Consider the following 18,514-nt stretch of genomic DNA (forward strand, 5'->3'; position numbering starts at 1 on the left):
TTTCAAGCTTTACAGTCTTGCTGTGGTAATTTCCTTTTTGCTAGCACAGTGAGGACTTGGTTATTTAGCCTTCATTCATAGTCATTTAAACTTGTAGGAAATAAAAGTTTTCATTAACTTCGAATGACAGGTTGGGACCAAAGTTTTATCATCCACGACAATTTGATTTGATTTATGTATTGCTATTGAGACGGCACCTGACCATGGCTAATGGCCTTACGGTCATTAACCCATTTTACAGTCACTCGTGATAACAACCAAACACATTTCTGCTAACAAACTTTCAGTAACCAGACAGTCTTACCAGATTTCACCTTTTTCAACTGTCACTTATAATGATAAAACTCAGATATAATGATATAATGGTGAAACCAATAGCAGTCATTTCATATTAACGTGGTTTAGAGAATTTTAAAATAGAGAATTTACAAAGGCAGACTGTTAAAGAGCATAATGGTGAAGCAACCCTTATCAGTCTAATGGAGCCATAGATAATATGAAAGGAGAGGCATAGGTTGCCTGAAAATAAGATAGGATTTTCCTCTGATGAGCCTCAGTGGTGTTGGTGGATTTCTAAGGAAACCAGGGGTTCATTGAGAAGTCCAGGTACAGTACATTTTGCTTTTCTTCCACCGAAACTGCTGCTGCATTAATACTTAACCAGGACAGCCCCCCACTAATAATGTGTTCTCGTCATAAGCTATGTAATTTAATAACATTTTGTTGTTGATATTTTGTAAGCTGTTTGAAGCACTGTGTTGCTGTAATGATTTCCCTTACATCTTATGTCCTCAGTGCTCAATGAAAAGTGAAAATCTTTTTCAAATGAGCAAAACTTTCAGCAAATTATCTCAAGCCTTTTGATGTCAGTGGCGTCATTGACTTTTTTGAATATAAATCTGAGTTAATAATATACAATTTGAAAAACTTTTGAGATGTATACATGCACTACAATGAGGCTTAAAACACAATTCTGTTGATCTTGTTTTGAAACTTGACCTCGTTAAACTGCATGTGTCCCACTGATTAAAAATCGAGTTATGATTTTGATGTTTTTCTTGTCTTTATTTATTTATGTATTTATCTTTTTATCTGCAGTTGCCAAGTGAGGACACACAAGCCTGAATCAAGGCAGCAGACATGAAAAAATCGATCAATCTTACACCAGCACCAGGAGTAGATAAAGAAGGTGAGTGATCTTCTGACATTGTAGAAAACTGACACAACTATAAAAGAATTTTCTATGAAAACCTAAATAATTTACAGGCAACTCTAACTATAGTTTCACCTTTTTCCTCAGCAGACAGTCAAAATGGGTAAGTTTGTGTCTGGAGACTTGACATTACATATAAATATAAGATGTTTCAGACCAAAATATGTTTCCCGGTGCTATGTTACTTGTTTAATATGTAAATGTACATGTTTTACAGAGATAAGAATAAAAAAGAAAACACACTGAGTGTTGGATACTTTCAGCTGGTAAATACTGTGTTTTTGCTCATTTTATTTATAGCTGAGTCCATCCATTTATTACAATCATTATCTTACTTACTACCTTTTCGCCACAATGTTGTTCAACTATAGTCAACTACTGTATATTGTTAAAACGTTTTTTTTAAATACACAAATTCCATTTTTCAGTTTCGATTTGCCACCTGGAAAGACACGGTGATGATGGTTGTGGGGAGTTTGTGTGCGCTCATACACGGTGCAGCTTCACCTCTCATGCTTCTGGTGTATGGCATGATGACGGACACATTTGTGGCTTATGAACTTGAAGTGCAGGAACTGAAAGACCCAGAGAAGGAGTGCAACAACAACACCATCTATTGGAAAAATGGCTCCGTTTATGAAACAGCTGAAAACAACACTGTCTATTGTGGGTGAGTTATAAGTTTATTGTTACTGTGATTGTTGTTACAGTGCAGAAGATCTGTTGTTGTTATCCATTTTTATTTCCTTGGCAGGGTGGACATTGAAGCCCAGATGACCATGTTTGCATATTACTATATTGGCATTGGATTAGGGGTTCTGTTCGTGAGTTATTTTCAAGTAAGTGTTTTTGCTTTCCACATTCAACTTTACTTGTTGCCCCTCTTGACTAATTATGTCTCATGGCAGTGTAACACATAAAGTCTATTCAAAGAAATCATTTTGTACCACAATGTAGATTGTCTTCTGGGTGACAGCAGCTGCAAGACAGATTCAGAGAATCCGAAAGACTTATTTCCGTAGAGTCATGCGAATGGAGATTGGATGGTTTGACTGCAACTCTGTTGGTGAACTGAACACAAGGATTTCTGAGTGAGTTGGTGCACTCACTTTGCAGATCTTCTATCACTGCATGGCTGGGAAAATGTTTTATGTACAACAGGGTCTCTGGTGTCTTCTGTTACTTTACAGTGATATCAACAAGATCAACAATGCTATCGCTGACCAGGTGTCTATCTTCATTGAGAGGCTCTCCACATTTGTGTTTGGCTTCATGGTTGGATTCATTGGCGGGTGGAAGCTGACTTTGGTGGTCATAGCTGTGAGCCCGCTGATTGGTATAGCTGCTGGGCTGATGGCCATGGTAGGAGTCCAGTGGTGAATGACTCACTGTGTTTGAATAAATAATTTTTTTTTTTTAATGTTTTGTCTATTTTGATTCCTTGTTCGTGAAGGCTGTGGCCACGCTGACAGGACGAGAGCTGAAGGCCTATGCAAAGGCAGGGGCGGTGGCTGACGAGGTCCTGTCATCTATCAGAACAGTAGCAGCATTTGGTGGGGAAGAAAAGGAAGCTGAGAGGTATTCTGTCATTTTCACCACCACAAGAAGTTGTTTTACAAATGATGGTGCAGTTGATCCTGTATTCAAAATGAAATTAAAAAATTTTATGTTATGTTATGGACAGATATGACAGAAACCTTGTGGAAGCTCAGAACTGGGGTGTGAAAAAGGGCACTATCATAGGAGTGTTTCAAGGATACCTTTGGTGCATAATTTTCCTCTGTTACGCTCTGGCCTTTTGGTATGGATCTAAATTGGTCATTGACACCAAGGAGCTGTCTCCTGGTAGCCTTATTCAGGTGTGTAAAATTAAATGCATTCAACTTTTGATACTTTATATAATTGAAGTATTTCAGAAGCAGTGGCAGGTGTTTCACCATGTGGCTGCTGTTTGTTTGCAGGTATTTTTTGGAGTTCTCATGGCAGCTATGAACCTGGGTCAGGCCTCACCGTGCCTGGAGGCCTTTGCTTCTGGTCGTGCAGCAGCAAAGACCATCTTCGACACAATTGATCGGGTAAAATCTGGATGCTGTTCAAGACTTTATTACAGACACAATCCAGACTGCAAACAGTATATTTTGAGAGAAAGATTGTCCACCATAAAATAAAGTTATGTGCTGTTTTGTTCACAGGAACCAGAAATTGATTGTTTCTCAGAAGAGGGTTGCAAATTAGACAGAGTAAAAGGTAACCTTGAGTTCCACAATGTCACTTTCCACTACCCATCCCGGCCTGAAGTCAAGGTATTTTTCTTCGCCTGGCAGTTCTTAATGTCTATGTGTCAATTCTCAAAATTAAATTGATGTAAAGCCAACAACTTTTTCAGATTTTAAATGATCTGAGCATGCAGATCAAAGCAGGAGAAACCACTGCTTTTGTTGGACCAAGCGGATCTGGAAAAAGCACCACAATCCAGCTCATCCAGAGGTTTTATGACCCAAAGGAAGGAATGGTAACAATCTGAGCCACTGCACAGACGACTTTTATCATCAGTGGCAAAATTAAAGGCTTCACTGTAGTGTCACATATACACTTTTCGTTCTCAGGTAACTTTGGATGGCCATGACATCCGTTCTTTAAACATCCAGTGGCTCCGCTCTCTCATTGGTATTGTAGAACAGGAGCCAGTGCTGTTTGCTACAACCATAGCAGAAAACATCCGCTTTGGTCGACCCGGAGTTAGCATGGAAGACATTATCCAGGCAACAAGAGAGGCTAATGCCTATAATTTTATAATGGATCTGCCACAGGTATGTTTCCATATTTAAAGAAAACACACAATTACAGTAGTTATGACCGTTTCACAGTAACATTCTGAAATAATAATATAATAATTAAATATTCTCCAGAAATTTGATACTTTGGTGGGCGAAGGTGGAGGCCAGATGAGTGGAGGACAGAAACAGAGGATAGCTATTGCTCGAGCTCTGATCAGAAACCCCAAGATCCTACTGCTGGATATGGCCACATCTGCTTTAGACAATGAGAGTGAAGCTGTTGTCCAGGAGGCACTGGATAAGGTGAGCCACACTATCAGTACACTACATAACACAACATTAACACATCATTTAGACATTGTGTTTTATGGAATTGCATTCTAATACCTGGAATATGTGCAGGTGCGCATGGGCAGAACAACAATTTCTATAGCTCACCGCCTTTCCACAATTAGAAATGCAGACGTCATCATTGGTTTTGAGCACGGACAGGCTGTGGAGAAGGGAACACATAGTGAGCTACTAGAAAGGAAAGGTGTCTACTTCACCCTGGTCACCCTGCAGAACCAAGGCACATCCAGCACAACTGATGGTAGGATTTATGAGAAGTGTATTTCACATCTTTAGGCCACATTCACACCAAAAAAAAAGCAAAGTGCAGCAAATAACGTAAGGGTCTGTTTTTGGGTGTGTGTACAGAACTACAGCACAGGACCAAATTTGGGCGTGAATGCCAACAAAACATACACAGAAGTCTCCATTGTGTTCTGGTTTTCTGTGCTACTAGCATTTGCTAACAAGGCTTCCAGCATAAACACAAGTATAAAATACTAACCAGAAAGTCCAACTTGAAGACAGATAAAACATCAGGTGACTGGACGGGAATGTGTGTCTTTGTGCTCTTTCATGGCAGTATTGTACAACTCTGGAAAGGTTATCACAGGGTGCGATGAGTTTCTCCCCCTTGTTCACAGTTTCTAGGTAAACTGCAGAATGCAACAAAACTTTGTGACAAAAAGACTCTTCTTCATGTGACCATCTTTTCTACGGGATTGACCACAACAATTTCTTGCAGGTTCTGTGAGAGGAGACTAAACTCTCTAATCCTGACACCCTATGCTCACAAATTCTTCCCAGTCCCAGGAGGGACTGGCGGATCCATCCTGATAGGTTGAAATAGCACATTTCAAAGCACTCAGCACTCAGCAGGAGTCATAAGGCAATCCTATAGAGTGTGTTTGAGGTTCCTTCCTGTGTCTATTAAAGAGCAGTAGAAGCTTTAGTACTTGTATAAAAGCTGTATTGATCTGTTATTTTTGCTGCCAGATGGAGTCAGTGAAGCTCATGAGGGTGATTTTGATGTGAAAGTGAGGAGTTTTAGCCGTGGAAGCTCCAGATCCAGTAAAAGGTACAGCACATCCAGCTGAGAGAGATCAAGCAATATAAATGTGAGAACAGACCATTATATCAACACTGAAATAATCTGATGTTCTCTTTCTTACTCTTTTAGGAGCTCAGTTCGGCTGCGATCTCAGAGCAAATTGTCAGATAATTTTGTCCCTGATGCATTATCAGGCAGCCTCAGGATCCTTTCGGACAAGGAGATTGCACCAGAAGATGTACTTCCCTCACAGGTTTTATAGTACATTGACTCTATTTATAATTGTCCTGTGGAAATTAAATAGATCTAATGCATATTCTTTAACAGGAATGTGAAGATGATGCAGATGAACATGTAGAGCCTGCCCCAGTAGCACGCATCCTTAAGTACAACCAACCAGAGTGGCCCTACATGTTGCTGGGCTCGCTGGGAGCTGCTGTCAATGGTTCCGTTAACCCCATCTATGCTGTCCTGTTCAGCCAAATTCTGGGTGTAAGGGCTGCTCCAGAGGATTATGATGAATTTATGCTCTTTCTTTTTCTTTTTTTTTTACTAGTTTAGGTAGTTTGTTTGATGATTTGCATGATTTTTGTGTTTGCAGACTTTTGCCATTCGTGACTTGAACGAACAGAGAGCGCAAATCAACGGGGTATGCGTTCTGTTTTGCATCGTGGCTGTGACTAGTTTCTTTTCACAGTTTTTACAGGTTTGTATCAGCATTTTTAACTGAGACATATTATATAGAGATGAACAGGATAAGCCAGGATTCATTTGTAGACTGACTCAGACATAATGTTCCAGGGATATGCTTTTGCTAAATCTGGAGAGCTGCTGACCCGCCGTCTAAGAAAAGTGGGCTTCCAGGCCATGTTGAGACAGGAGATTGGCTGGTTTGATGACCCCAGTAACAGCCCAGGAGCTCTGACCACCAGACTGGCTACTGATGCATCCATGGTCCAGGGGGTAAGAAACTAATTTACAGACCTGTACCTCTATTTTACATTATTTGTAACACATAGTTATGGTATGCACATGTGACTGGCATGACTTCTGCAGGCAACAGGTTCTCAGATTGGCATGATCGTTAACTCACTGACCAACATAGGAGCATCTTTCATCATTGCCTTCTACTTCAGTTGGAAGTTATCTTTGGTTATTATGTGCTTCCTGCCGCTCATTGGGCTATCCGGGGTATTCCAAGCAAAGATGCTGACAGGTTTTGCAAATGAAGATAAAAAGGCCATGGAAGCAGCCGGGCGGGTAAGATCCTCTTCCATCATAAAATTAACATTTGCCATTTAGGCCCATTGATATGTAATAATTACTCTGCAGAAATCATAGGCTACAGTATAATATCTGCACTCTATCCCTCAGGTATCCAGTGAAGCACTTGCCAACATCAGGACCATTGCAGGCTTGGCCAAAGAGAGCTCATTTGTGAAATCATTTGAGCAGGAACTTGAGCTTCCATATAAATCTGCAAAAAAGAGAGCCAACATCTATGGCCTCTGTTTTGGCTTTGCCCAATGTGTCATCTTCATGGCATATGCTGCTTCATTTAGATATGGAGGCTATCTGGTTAGTTCTGAGGGACTACAATACATGTTGGTTTTCAGGTCTGTAAAACTCTTTTGATCACATGGGAAATCAGACTTTTTCTGCTCCTATGCTGATATTCATTTAGTGTTTTGTGACATGATTACCAAACATCAATACAGCAATCATGTGTTGTTCTTCTAGAGTGATTTCAGCTGTGGTCATCAGTGGGACAGCGCTGGGCAGAGCCTCCTCCTTCACTCCAGATTATGCCAAAGCCAAAACTGCTGCTACTCAGTTTTTCAAACTGTTGGACAGAGTTCCTAATATCAGCCTACAAGACAAAGATGGGGAGAAATGGGTTTGTGAATTTAGCAAATACAGTGGAATCATGCACAATAAGATGTAATTTTACTTTACTTTTACTTTGAAATGATTAAGCCTAGTCATCTATCTTTAGGATAACTTCAGAGGTGAAATAGAGTTTCTCAATTGCAAGTTCACCTATCCGACACGGCCAGATATCCAGGTGCTGAACGGCCTGGTTGTGTCTGTGAAGCCTGGTCAGACGTTAGCGTTTGTTGGGAGCAGTGGCTGTGGAAAAAGCACCAGTGTTCAACTGCTGGAAAGGTTTTATGACCCAGATGAAGGCCGAGTGGTGTGTAGACTGATTCTGATTTTTTTTTTTTCAATTTAATTGCAACAAAATAAGTTTTATCTATCTCAATGATGTCTTAATGATACCATCTTTTACTTTCAGTTGATTGATGGTCGGCCGTCTCATACAGTCAGTGTGCCCTTCCTAAGGGCTCAGATTGGCATAGTGTCCCAGGAGCCGGTGCTGTTTGACTGCAGTATAGCTGAGAATATACAGTATGGAGATAACACACGTATCGTCAGCATGGAGGAGATTGTAGAGGCTGCTAAGAAAGCCTACCTTCATGACTTTGTGATGACACTACCAGATGTAAGTGGAAATACTTCAATCAATGATATAGTTTTACTGAAATAGCTTTTGTACTCCTTGTACTTAATTAGTGTGGTAAAATAATCTCTTACAAACAACAACAACAAAACATAATAACAAAAACATAACATAAATCAAACACAATTTAAGTATTATAACTTTGTGGGAACCTAATTTTCCTGTGGTAACACCATACTTAATACTGGTGTACTAGTACTAGTTTTTAAACAGTAGTTACCTTCAGAAAAATAGAAACCAGCAGGATGACAGAGTGTTTATAGAGTTCTCTCATATTGAGTTGTTGCCAGCATATCTGACACAAGCTTTCATCAAATTAGCAGAGTTTTCAAGTTTCAAGTTGAGTCAATTATTAAGGCAACATAGGTGGGATATCTACAGCTCTGTGTCCACCTGATTTTGATCACATCAGATCGAAAGCTCTAGCTACTGAATTGTTTTGACCTTGACCTTTGGCGTTCTCCTCTTCTCTCTGCATTTACAAACTGGTAGAAATATGAGACTCAGGTTGGTGCTCAGGGCTCCCAGCTGTCAAGAGGACAAAAACAACGCATCGCCATTGCCCGGGCCATTGTCAGGAACCCAAAGATCCTGCTCTTAGATGAAGCTACCTCTGCCCTGGATACAGAGAGTGAAAAGGTGATACATTTCTAAATGCTTTAAAACAGCTTGAAGAAAAAGAAAAAAAAGATATATTGATGATACATCTCCACATACTTATACAAGAGGACTTACATGAAGTGTAAAATCATGACAAAGTTTTGTTTTCCTACAGACTGTCCAGTCTGCTCTGGATGAGGCAAGAAAAGGACGAACCTGCATCGTCATCGCTCACCGGCTGTCTACTATCCAGACTGCGGACATCATCGCAGTGATGTCTCGTGGTGTTGTCATAGAACAAGGCACACATGATAAACTCATGGCCAAGAGAGGGGCCTATTATAAACTGGTCACAACAGGTGCTCCTATCAGCTAGACACCTGCAGCCACATCTGATGAGCATATGATGAAAATTATATGTATATGCCTTATTGTACATTTGATTAATGTACAATAAGGCGTATGGAAGGAAGTCTTTGATGAGGCACTGACATTAGATTTATGCACTGCCCTCAGACACTGTACATAAACCATAGAAAAACTTTTTTCAGGTAACATTTACAGAGCACAAATTGCTCTCATGTTTGAAGAATCATGTCATGTCATGTCATCATCTGTCGCTTATCTGGGTCCAGGCCCAGGTCGCGGGGGCAACTGCCACCCAGTCCACAATGCACCGAAGTCCTACAGCACCTCCCATGGGTGGTGGGCCCATGGGAGGCAGTGCTGCCTGGTGTGGGGTTCAAATCCGAGAGATTGAGTCTCATACTCTACCAATTCGGCTTACTGGGGGGCCATTTGAAGAATCAGTTTTAGTAATTATATGGTTTACTATTAATTGTGTATATTGTTTATTGTGTATTTATTCGTTTATGAGAAGTTCTTTTTGTAAATGAACAAGCATCTGGCCATGTTTGTATTGCTGGACTGTAATTTATGTCCTTTGTGTAATTTGGGATAACTTTAATTAAGAATATGTATAAAATTGGGTGCACTGATAGCTCATGTGTTTAAGCACTTATTAAGTCTGAGTCTTTATTGCAGTGGTTCAAATCCAGCCTGGTCCCTTTGCTACATGTCATCCCCTTTCTCTTTCTGCAATGCCTTTCCTGTTAATGTTGCTGTCCAAAATTAAAATAAAAGATTCATGTAAAAATAAAAAAGTAAGTATGTGTGTAAAGTTCAAATTCAAAATGCTTTTCCTCCTGAATTTAATTTTCTAAATATTTAAATTTAACTAAGGTTGGAGTGGCTGAAGTGCAGTCTGCTCAGTGGCCCTATGTTGTTTCGCTCTCAGCACCAAGACATAATTAAGTACCCAGACACACAGATGTTTCTTCAAGCTTGGCTTAGCAAGCAGCCTGCGTACTTAGGACAGTTACATCATTTGGTGCCAGGCCTCAGGTGCCACTGGATGCTAAGCAACCGCAGACAGTGGGAGAATAGGTTCTGCTGGGAAGTTTAACTACTCTGCCTAATCTGGTTACATCAGAGACTTTGTTCTACCTCATTACATTTTGGCTGATTAATATCTGAATTTGCCTGAAGAAGCTAAGTGCAGGATATACGTGCACAGAGAAGGACATGCTTACATAGACATGAAGCACATACAAAGTTGATGCAAGAAACTGAAATTGAAAATGCAGGGGATTATGTTATAAATATATGTCAGATAAGTTGTAGAGCTGTTGTCATGGTCCCCAAGACTGGCCCAGTTCAGTGCAAATCAGAAAACAAACTCAAGGTTAGTGACAGCAGGAGTGCATGGCAAGGCCTTAAACAGTTCCTCAGAACAACAATCTCTTCCACCCTGGAGTGGGACGACAACTTTATCTGCATCATCAAAAAAAAAAAAAAAAACTAAAAACAAAACCAACAACAACAAAAAAAAACCTTCAAAGACACTTTTTCCTGCTCCACTTCAAAAAGTTTGGGCTATCCAGAAAGGGGATGCTGTAGTTCTACAGAGTTATGATAGAAAGTGTTCTCCCCTTTTCTATATCTGTGTGGTGTGGCAGCTCCACAGCTCAGCAGAGGAATCAGCTGAACAGAGTTTTTTCCTCTGCCTCAAAAGTCGTCAGCTGCAAACTCAACCCCATCTCTGACAGACCCAAGACCCGCATTCGGCGCAAAGGTCTAAAAATACTATGGTACTCCATGCACTCTGCCAACTCCCTTTTAATAACTCTCCCCCATGGGAAAAGACTCAGGGCCATCAAAACTAAGACATCTCATTTCCTTGGTAGCACCGCATAACCATCAAATTACTCCCTAACTCTGAATCAGCACTTTACAAATGCAAGGCACTAAATACTACTGTATCTTACTGTATTCTGTAACTCACCATTTTATAAAGCACCTGAGATTTTATTGTTATTTTGCATTTAATCTTACTGTATTTTATTATATTTTGTATTTTACTGTATTTAAAGCACCTGACCTTCTGAACTTATTTTGCACTAGACATCACATTCACAGATGTATGTAGTATTTTATGGGGTGAGGGTTATATGTTGTTGGCTATGTGTTTTTATTTCTTATTATGTGTTTTGATGGGATTGTTTGTTCTCCTGTTATGAGCACACAGAGACAAATTCCTAACAACTAAGAAGTATGGCAATAAAGTATTGAATCTTGAATCTTGAATGTACCAGCTTCAAAAACCTCTTGCAGACTAGAACCCATGCTCTGCCAGTGATTGTCCACATCTTAAAAGAGCCTTAAGCAAGATACTAAACCCTAAATCTGGTGTGTATTTGTGGACAAAATGAAAGTCTCTTGGGGCAACATTGTCTCAATAATGAAAGTAAGGCAATATATACTTTCTAAAGGAGCTTTTTAATAAGAAAACGATGATTTCCAAATTGATTTAAAAATCTTAACAGTTTTATTTACAATCTTTCATATATTATTGATGTTTCTCATATACACTCATACAATTGGTTATACTGTACATGTAAAACAAACACAAAAAAGGTTACATGTTATACTTTCCTATGTTCATCATATGAAGACCACATAAAACATTTTATTAGAGTATTTAGTACTCTGACCCGGTAATGTAACTTATTTCAACATATATTGCAGTTTCAGTGCTTATGTGACTGTGCAATAACCTTATCTAACAGTCTGACAAGTGTGATAAGTCTATCCACTTGTCTGCTGACAGGATCTAATCCATTTTGTATTCGTTAACACTAGTTTAAAAGCGATGTGAGAAATGTTGCAAATTCCATTCCTCCATAATCTAAGCTAGCTTCCTGTCCTCGTCTCCAATCAGCAAATGAACACAGTAAGGAATAATGGCAACCACACCAAGAGGTACTAAAGCACTCTTACAAAACGACAGGATGTAAAACAGAACCTCAGTGTGAGTGGGCATTTTGATGAAATCGTACAGCTGCAGACACGTGAGAGTTGCCGTCACACACATGAGTTTAAATCTGGTTTTGTAGCCATTCTTCCCCTTACAGCTCTGAATGAACATCTCAGAGTTCACTGCCAAGCCCAGACCAAACAAGGCTCCGAGGTTTCTCACAAGACCAGCAAAAGGGGTGGTGTCGAGATGGATCCACTCTGGGTTAGCACACCACTTCTTGGCTTTAGTAACTGACCACAGAAGGTCAATGTCCATCAGTTTGAGGAGCAGATAAAAGCAAATAGCAAAAGAGAAAAGAAAAGCGTTGGTCTGGAGGTACACTTTCAAACTTGCATTGTAGACTGAGGGGATGTGATCAAACACTTCAGCTACCAGCATACCTGAACAATGTAGAAAAAAACAAATATTAATTCATAAACATAAACATACATACATAACAAACATACATAAACTACAGCAGCTTACAACAGACAGTCTGTTTGTGAACGCAAGATGAAACTCACCTGCTAAAAGACCAAGGATAACCTGATGTGGGAAATGTGTTGCAATGAAAACCCTGGAGATGCAGACGCTTATCTGAATGACCCAAAAAGCCATCCACAGACCGGACCTCAGAAAACAAAACCTGAGAGGATAGACGTATTTACACATAACCAGTAATGAAGAAACCACTCAAATAATGGTATGGTGCAATGTAACTGCCGACCTCTGAAAACTTTGTGCAGATGTGGCACTGGAGGAAGGCCTGGTAAAGTTCAGAGCCGAGGTGATCATCACATACCACACACAAGATGAACCCATGGCATGACCAGATGGACTACCTGTGGAAAGAAATATCAGTGTTAGTGTTGCTTTCAATGGCATTAGCTAAAATATTTTGTATACACACTACTAACCTGGCCCTGTTTCACATGTGATGTGAAATTGCTCCAAATGTGGGAAAGAATCGTTGTGGTAGAAGTGAGTTTCTTGGACCCACCAGTAAGGTCGCTGACCAAACAGAATCCTAAAAACAAGTAGCAGATTAAAGATAATGTGTAGACAAAATGCTCTGAAAGTGAAAATATTAACCTCTGAGTTGGCTTACCATTTGAAAATTAGATTGAACCAGTCTCCAATAACGGCCACCCATATCATCTTGGTGCCCACATTGTGGCTGAGATGGAACCAGAGGGGGAAATAAACAGAGAAAATATTACGAGGGTCGCCCACAGTTGACATGAAGTTGAGGAAGTTGTGATATTCCCTGTAGTTGTTCTGCAGGTGCTGTATAACCCGCACCCCGCTGCTGTAGACAATATCCATCTGAAGTTCCCTTTCTGTGTGCACGACTGCAACAGCTGCTTTCTCAGTACCTGTCAAAGCACCATAAAGCCTTTTCACACCTGAGATAGCTTTATATCTCAAACTGCTCTCATGAATCATTCAGCAGAGCCATGGCAACAACTTAAAGCTATTCGCTTTGAACCCACAAGGAGTGAAATAATGTGTTCCCTGGTCATGAGAGCTCAGCATTTTAGGATGTTACAAAAACTGTTTACACCCTGACTGTGGAGCCATTAGATGTTTTACAGACCATTGCTTTTGCGATTGTTAAATATTAGCCATTGGACACACTAAAGGAGACAGTACCCCACGTAACCCCTTGGATCCTTTCAGCCTCATTAATATTCTCATACTCTGTGGACGTAGCAACAAAATGGGCTTCCCATAATACTGAAACTGCAAAACACAGTCCATCTGGCCTCCACAGCTGAGCATATTGGCTTGACCTGTAATCATTAGTTTTTCTTTCCATGTTAAAAGTGCAGTCATCTTTGTACCATCTGCATATACAACATTGGTAATAACATTATGCTTCTATATAGTACTTTTAACTTGGTGCTGCTGAGGAGTCTGGCTTCCTGAACTTCTGAAGATTCACCACAGGGTGGTGTAAAATCACAACAAAGACATAAGTGCAATTTTAGCATTGTTGAGGGGGGGGGGGGGGGGGGGGGCTCAAGACTGTCCTGCATTTTAACATTTAGCAGCAAATAACTTAAAATAGTAGACTATTTTATATTGAAGGAAACTAATGGAAAATTGTGCGCCTCTGACATGTGACCAGCTAACTTATAAGCGGAAGAAAAACAATAAAACGTAATTTCCGGTGCGCAGTCCCCGCCTCCCGTCTGCAGACCGCCGATTTTTGAAAAATAACGGCTGTTTCAATAGCAAGACGCAAATCAAAGTACGGTGCAAACGTCGGCATTTTAAAACTTGTGAGTATTACATCCGAATGTAAAATTACTTGCTTTATCTAATGACAGTTTGTTAACATGCCAAATGTTTCCTATTGCTGCGTAAGGAAAGTAAACTGTGAGGAATCTACGGCTAACTAACCGCTAATGTTTCCTAGCTAACGTTAGCGTTAACCTGCTAACGTTGCTAGTCGGTGTTTACCACTCAAACTGTTAAGGTACTAACGGTTACTCAGTTAATCTCAGTGAATTTGTGAAATCACCACTCTGTATGTTAACGTTACTCGTCAATTCACACGGGTTAACGTTAACGTCGAACTGGTTTGACATGAACGTTTAAGCTGCTTATGCTTAATAAAAGTCCGATAAAAAACAATCTCCACTTCGTTGAGTCCATTTAATATACTTCGAGCTTTCAGCCCTACTACTGTTAATTCACTGTCTGGTAATTTAGCTATACAGTTATACAAACTTACAGGTTTGCAGTTGTATATGTATTAAAGTGGATGGGAGTACTGATTTGTGTTACACCTTTTTACTGTTTAACATTATAGTAGATGCCTGGAGCCCTCATCCTAACAGTAATATTTACAGTAAATGGGCTGCAGATCATCAGCTTTGATGCATTGAACTTTGGCTCAACACAAGTCTGTTTGTGTGTGTTTTTCTTTTTCTCTAGCCTCAACTTTATTATTATCATCCCGACAGAAATGTTTGTAGGCAGGCATTAAATGTGTAAATCACAAATACACACTGGTGACATTACCAGTAACAATGTATAGTCAACAACATGTAAGCAATATATAATATTTTATTTATTTATTTATTTTTTACAAAGGTTTAATGCAAAGTGAGAATAATGTTGTTCTTTTAAGTGCACACGATGGACATTGAGCTGTCCGTTGTTTTTATCACAGTTTGTCAGACCCCCGAACATCATGACGTCCATAACTGATCCAAACATGAGTGTCAGGTTCGCCAGTGCAATGGAGGAGATCCATAACAAACAGCTTAAAACATATGGGGAGATAATAGACACAACTACAGAGCTGTGCCAGTCCCATAGACAATTTGTGAAATCTGCACTTGGTAAGTTTTGAGTCCACATATTTCATGTTTTTTTTTTGTTCTTTCAATTGCCATGACGATTCAGAACATTGACAGTTAAGTAGGCAGGTGTAGCCCATGTGTACTAGGTATAGTGTGGAACATGTTTTTAGTTGTAACGCGATGTAATGTTGAAGCAAACCCTCCTTTATGCAGTAACCTCTAACCATGGGGGTTGGTCATAGAGTAATTTTTAAAACTCCTCAACCGGTGTTATTCATTCATATACAGTTATTAAGGTTGGCATAAGAACGGCTCTTGTCCTAGGTTCTGCTTCTTTGGATGTTCAATCACTGATATTGTTTTTCTTTGGTGTAGATACGTGTTTAAAGAAATGTAAGGATGATGAGATGCTGTTTGAGACAATACAGACATTCAAAAGAGGTGAGTTTCTGCATTAGGCCACCAAGCATTTGCATTTTTGTTTTATGTGTGTGCCAAACACTCAGTTGTAGCTCAGTGTTTATATCTTTGCGAGACTGATGAATTTACTGGTTGTAGCCCCACACCATCTGTATTTTTGTTCCAGCACTAAAAATGTTATGTTGTGCTGAATAATTTCTCATTTTTTGATGCATACTAAAGGCCTGTGCTTGTGTTTTGGGACAAGACTCTTGAATCTTGAAAAGATTGTAATCCAGCTTCACAAGCTCCATTGTTTATGTGAAGTGCTTTGACTGAAGCGATGTTTGCTCCCCAGACTTGGAACAAAAAAGTGCATTTGTGAAAGAGAAACGGGATGCCATTTCTGAAGAGATATCTGAGATTCAGCAGAAGGAGATGCAGAAGGATGACATTATTCAGAAGATAGAGAAACTTAAAGAAGAACAATCCAAGAGAAAAGATTGTAAGTTGATGTTTTAAAATTAAAGTAATGGTGTAGATCACAACTTACTTTGAAACTGTAGCATACAGCTGTTTTAGTAATTGACCCGTGCACTATTTTTTTTTCTTTCAGTAATTGAGTCTCAAAACAAAGCAAACAAAGACAGACTGAAGAATCTCCAGAAAGCTAGACTAGTCTTTCAGGATCATTTGGGGATGGAGATTCGCACAATTCTCGGCAAAACACAATTGGTTAAAGGTATGTCAAACATAAACATGTACCTATCTATGTTCAGAATCTTTCTTGAGTGCATCACTGTTTATATGCGTCAAATAATAATGATGGAGACTTTAGGGATTTGCACTTTTGAGCAATTCAGATTCAGTTTTTTTCAGTCAGAATTTCTCTTGCCTGAAGCTAACTGTTATTGTCGATTGTCTTAAGTGAAGCCCAGACTCTTTCTAAAGTTTAAAGTAAATATGACTTCAGAATTTACAGAGTGCGTTTGTTGTCCTTGTAAAGGTGAAAAGTTGCAGTTCGTTTTCCGGAATATCAACCCTTCAGATCAGGACAGTGCCTATATTGTCACAATGGGGATTAAAGAAGATGGATCGTACCAGAGTAAGTTCCAGCACAGAAACACTCATACTGTATATCAGAAAACTGTGCTATAATGAAACTATGGCTACCAAACCAACCTACTGATATCAGTTTATCTCCCTCCTTTAAAGAATTGGTCTGCTTGTGTTCTATTTTTTTCATTATCACGGGAAAAAGACCAAGGCAAACATTCATTTCATCTGAAACTTATTGTTTGTGTATCTAAAGCAGTCTTGGTCATGGTAGCCACACTGGCATGACACAGTCAGTAAGAGATCCACCTTTACTGTGAAACATCAGAACTTGGCTTGATTACGTATTGAACACAAAAGGTTGGACACGTGGAGGACAAATAAAAAAATCATCTGTCCTTTTTTTCTTGAAGTATCCTCTCCTCATCTTGCATAGCTTGTACCTTTCATTTATTTACTCTCCTCCTGTAGTCTTCATTTTGATTTTTGGCTGCAGCATGCTCTGACCCTTTGTTTTTTTTCTTCTTGGCACACTGCCACATTTCACTCCATCTATTATGGGACTTTTATTTGAATAGAAATCAAATAACCCAACAGCACTTCTGGCATTGTGGTGCCGCATAGGGCCAAAACTGATAACATTGCATTGAGTTAGGGTAGGTCTCGTATTTGTAGCATTTACTGCCATCTTGTGTATGAATATTGTAGCTGTTTGGACTATTTTAGGGATTGTGTTTATTATTGTAATTGACTGCATTATTGTATAATTATTTGCTGACATGCAAGCTGCTGATTAAAGCTTGGTGAGCTGCGCGAGGCTCGGGAGCCATGCAATGAGTATCACTGATCTAAAGCCTCATGTTACTTATTTCTGTGTGCCATAGAGCTTCACTGTTGTTCAAAAACTATTTATAAACACACATATGTGACACTCTGTTCTACTGGCTCACATGTTCCTTCATTCTCATGAACACAACCGCTGTAGTATATTTTGGGTCAATCCTATATACACTGTCCTGCTGCTGTAAATACTCACTGGAACACCAAAGATGTATTGATCCAAGGCTGAAAGTAGTCCTTAAAATATGTAGCGTTTACTCCTGTTTGAATAACATTTGCTAAAATGTAATAAAACTATATATTTGTGACCAGCTCTTAAACATTTATGTTGTCAGTAGGAACAAATGGGTGTGGGGATGAGTGCCAGGAAAGTTAAAGATTATTGAGAAACAGACTAATATAGTTTAGGTCTTTTCAGGGGACTTGACAAAAATAAAAAGATAGTCTTATCCTGCAGTAAGCATTGGAGATGGCTTCCATAAGATTTACCTAAGTCTTCTACTTCTACAGTTGTGTCTAGTGACCCCCCACTCGCGTGTTTGCCAGTCTTGGAGAGCCGGCTTCAGGAGACCAATAACCTACCAGCATTCCTGGCAAATGTCAGGAAGGAGTTTATCTCTCAGGCACGCTGCTAAGACTGGACGGGTGGAAGGACGAGGAACTGTGCAGGGAAATTCTTGCTGCAATGTGGACTAATGTAAGCAAGGACCTCATGTTCAAGAATCTGTTCACATTCTTCTTAATCAGCTTAAATATAAAGCAACACAGTTTTTAATCTGTACCTACATCCCTGTAAACAACACATTATCTGCTTTTTCAAGAGTAATATGTACATATGGGTTTATGATGCACTTCTGTGGGCAGTAATTAACAAGCTGTATTTAATAATCTGGGCTTCTAACTAAATAATTACTGGTGTTTGAGGCACAAGTGTCCTGTCTCAGTGTTTCTGAGCCTGGCCATGTTACAGTTCACTAGAAACTGTATTTGGCATTGTTTAAAATCCAATGGCAGAGCCTCACTGTGTTTTATCTCTCTCTTATATCTACTCATAT

General features: G+C 39.6%; 3 protein-coding genes across 12 annotated transcripts; 2 read left to right on the top strand and 1 right to left on the bottom strand.

Moving 5' to 3' along the window:
• The first annotated feature begins 1,419 nt into the window (after window positions 1-1,419).
• abcb11a (ATP-binding cassette, sub-family B (MDR/TAP), member 11a) lies at window positions 1,420-8,868 on the top strand. Its single transcript, XM_041057841.1, has 25 exons — window positions 1,420-1,479; window positions 1,642-1,883; window positions 1,968-2,052; window positions 2,171-2,304; window positions 2,404-2,575; window positions 2,667-2,791; window positions 2,898-3,072; window positions 3,175-3,288; window positions 3,406-3,516; window positions 3,600-3,725; window positions 3,820-4,023; window positions 4,123-4,293; window positions 4,393-4,582; window positions 5,317-5,398; window positions 5,501-5,609; window positions 5,699-5,863; window positions 5,973-6,077; window positions 6,173-6,334; window positions 6,428-6,631; window positions 6,746-6,987; window positions 7,112-7,268; window positions 7,368-7,565; window positions 7,668-7,874; window positions 8,385-8,531; window positions 8,668-8,868. Exons 1-25 carry the CDS (start codon window positions 1,420-1,422, stop codon window positions 8,866-8,868), a joined length of 3,888 nt encoding a protein of 1,295 aa, XP_040913775.1.
• Window positions 8,869-11,683: 2,815 nt separating this feature from the next.
• LOC121194016 (glucose-6-phosphatase 2-like) lies at window positions 11,684-13,176 on the bottom strand. Of its 10 annotated transcripts, none has more exons than XM_041056513.1 (5): window positions 12,959-13,176; window positions 12,768-12,877; window positions 12,639-12,692; window positions 12,375-12,536; window positions 11,684-12,251 (listed from the first exon to the last, which is right to left on the bottom strand). In XM_041056513.1, the coding sequence occupies exons 1-5, from the start codon at window positions 13,174-13,176 to the stop codon at window positions 11,740-11,742; spliced, it is 1,056 nt and encodes a 351-aa protein (XP_040912447.1). In that variant the 3' UTR covers window positions 11,684-11,739. The 10 variants fall into 10 exon arrangements, with proteins under 10 accessions (XP_040912447.1, XP_040912441.1, XP_040912444.1 ...); XM_041056507.1 differs by having other exon boundaries at window positions 12,375-12,533; window positions 12,627-12,692; XM_041056510.1 differs by having other exon boundaries at window positions 12,375-12,528; window positions 12,625-12,692.
• An 851-nt stretch (window positions 13,177-14,027) lies between these two features.
• Window positions 14,028-18,405, top strand: spc25 (SPC25 component of NDC80 kinetochore complex). The gene is made up of 7 exons (XM_041056525.1): window positions 14,028-14,135; window positions 15,032-15,203; window positions 15,540-15,605; window positions 15,922-16,068; window positions 16,180-16,305; window positions 16,570-16,668; window positions 17,970-18,405. Exons 2-7 carry the CDS (start codon window positions 15,053-15,055, stop codon window positions 18,092-18,094), a joined length of 714 nt encoding a protein of 237 aa, XP_040912459.1. The 5' UTR covers window positions 14,028-14,135; window positions 15,032-15,052; the 3' UTR covers window positions 18,095-18,405.
• The last annotated feature ends 109 nt before the right edge of the window (window positions 18,406-18,514 follow it).

Source organism: Toxotes jaculatrix, chromosome 15 (genome assembly GCF_017976425.1).
Source record: "Toxotes jaculatrix isolate fToxJac2 chromosome 15, fToxJac2.pri, whole genome shotgun sequence".
Classification (NCBI taxonomy): Eukaryota; Metazoa; Chordata; class Actinopteri; family Toxotidae; genus Toxotes; species Toxotes jaculatrix.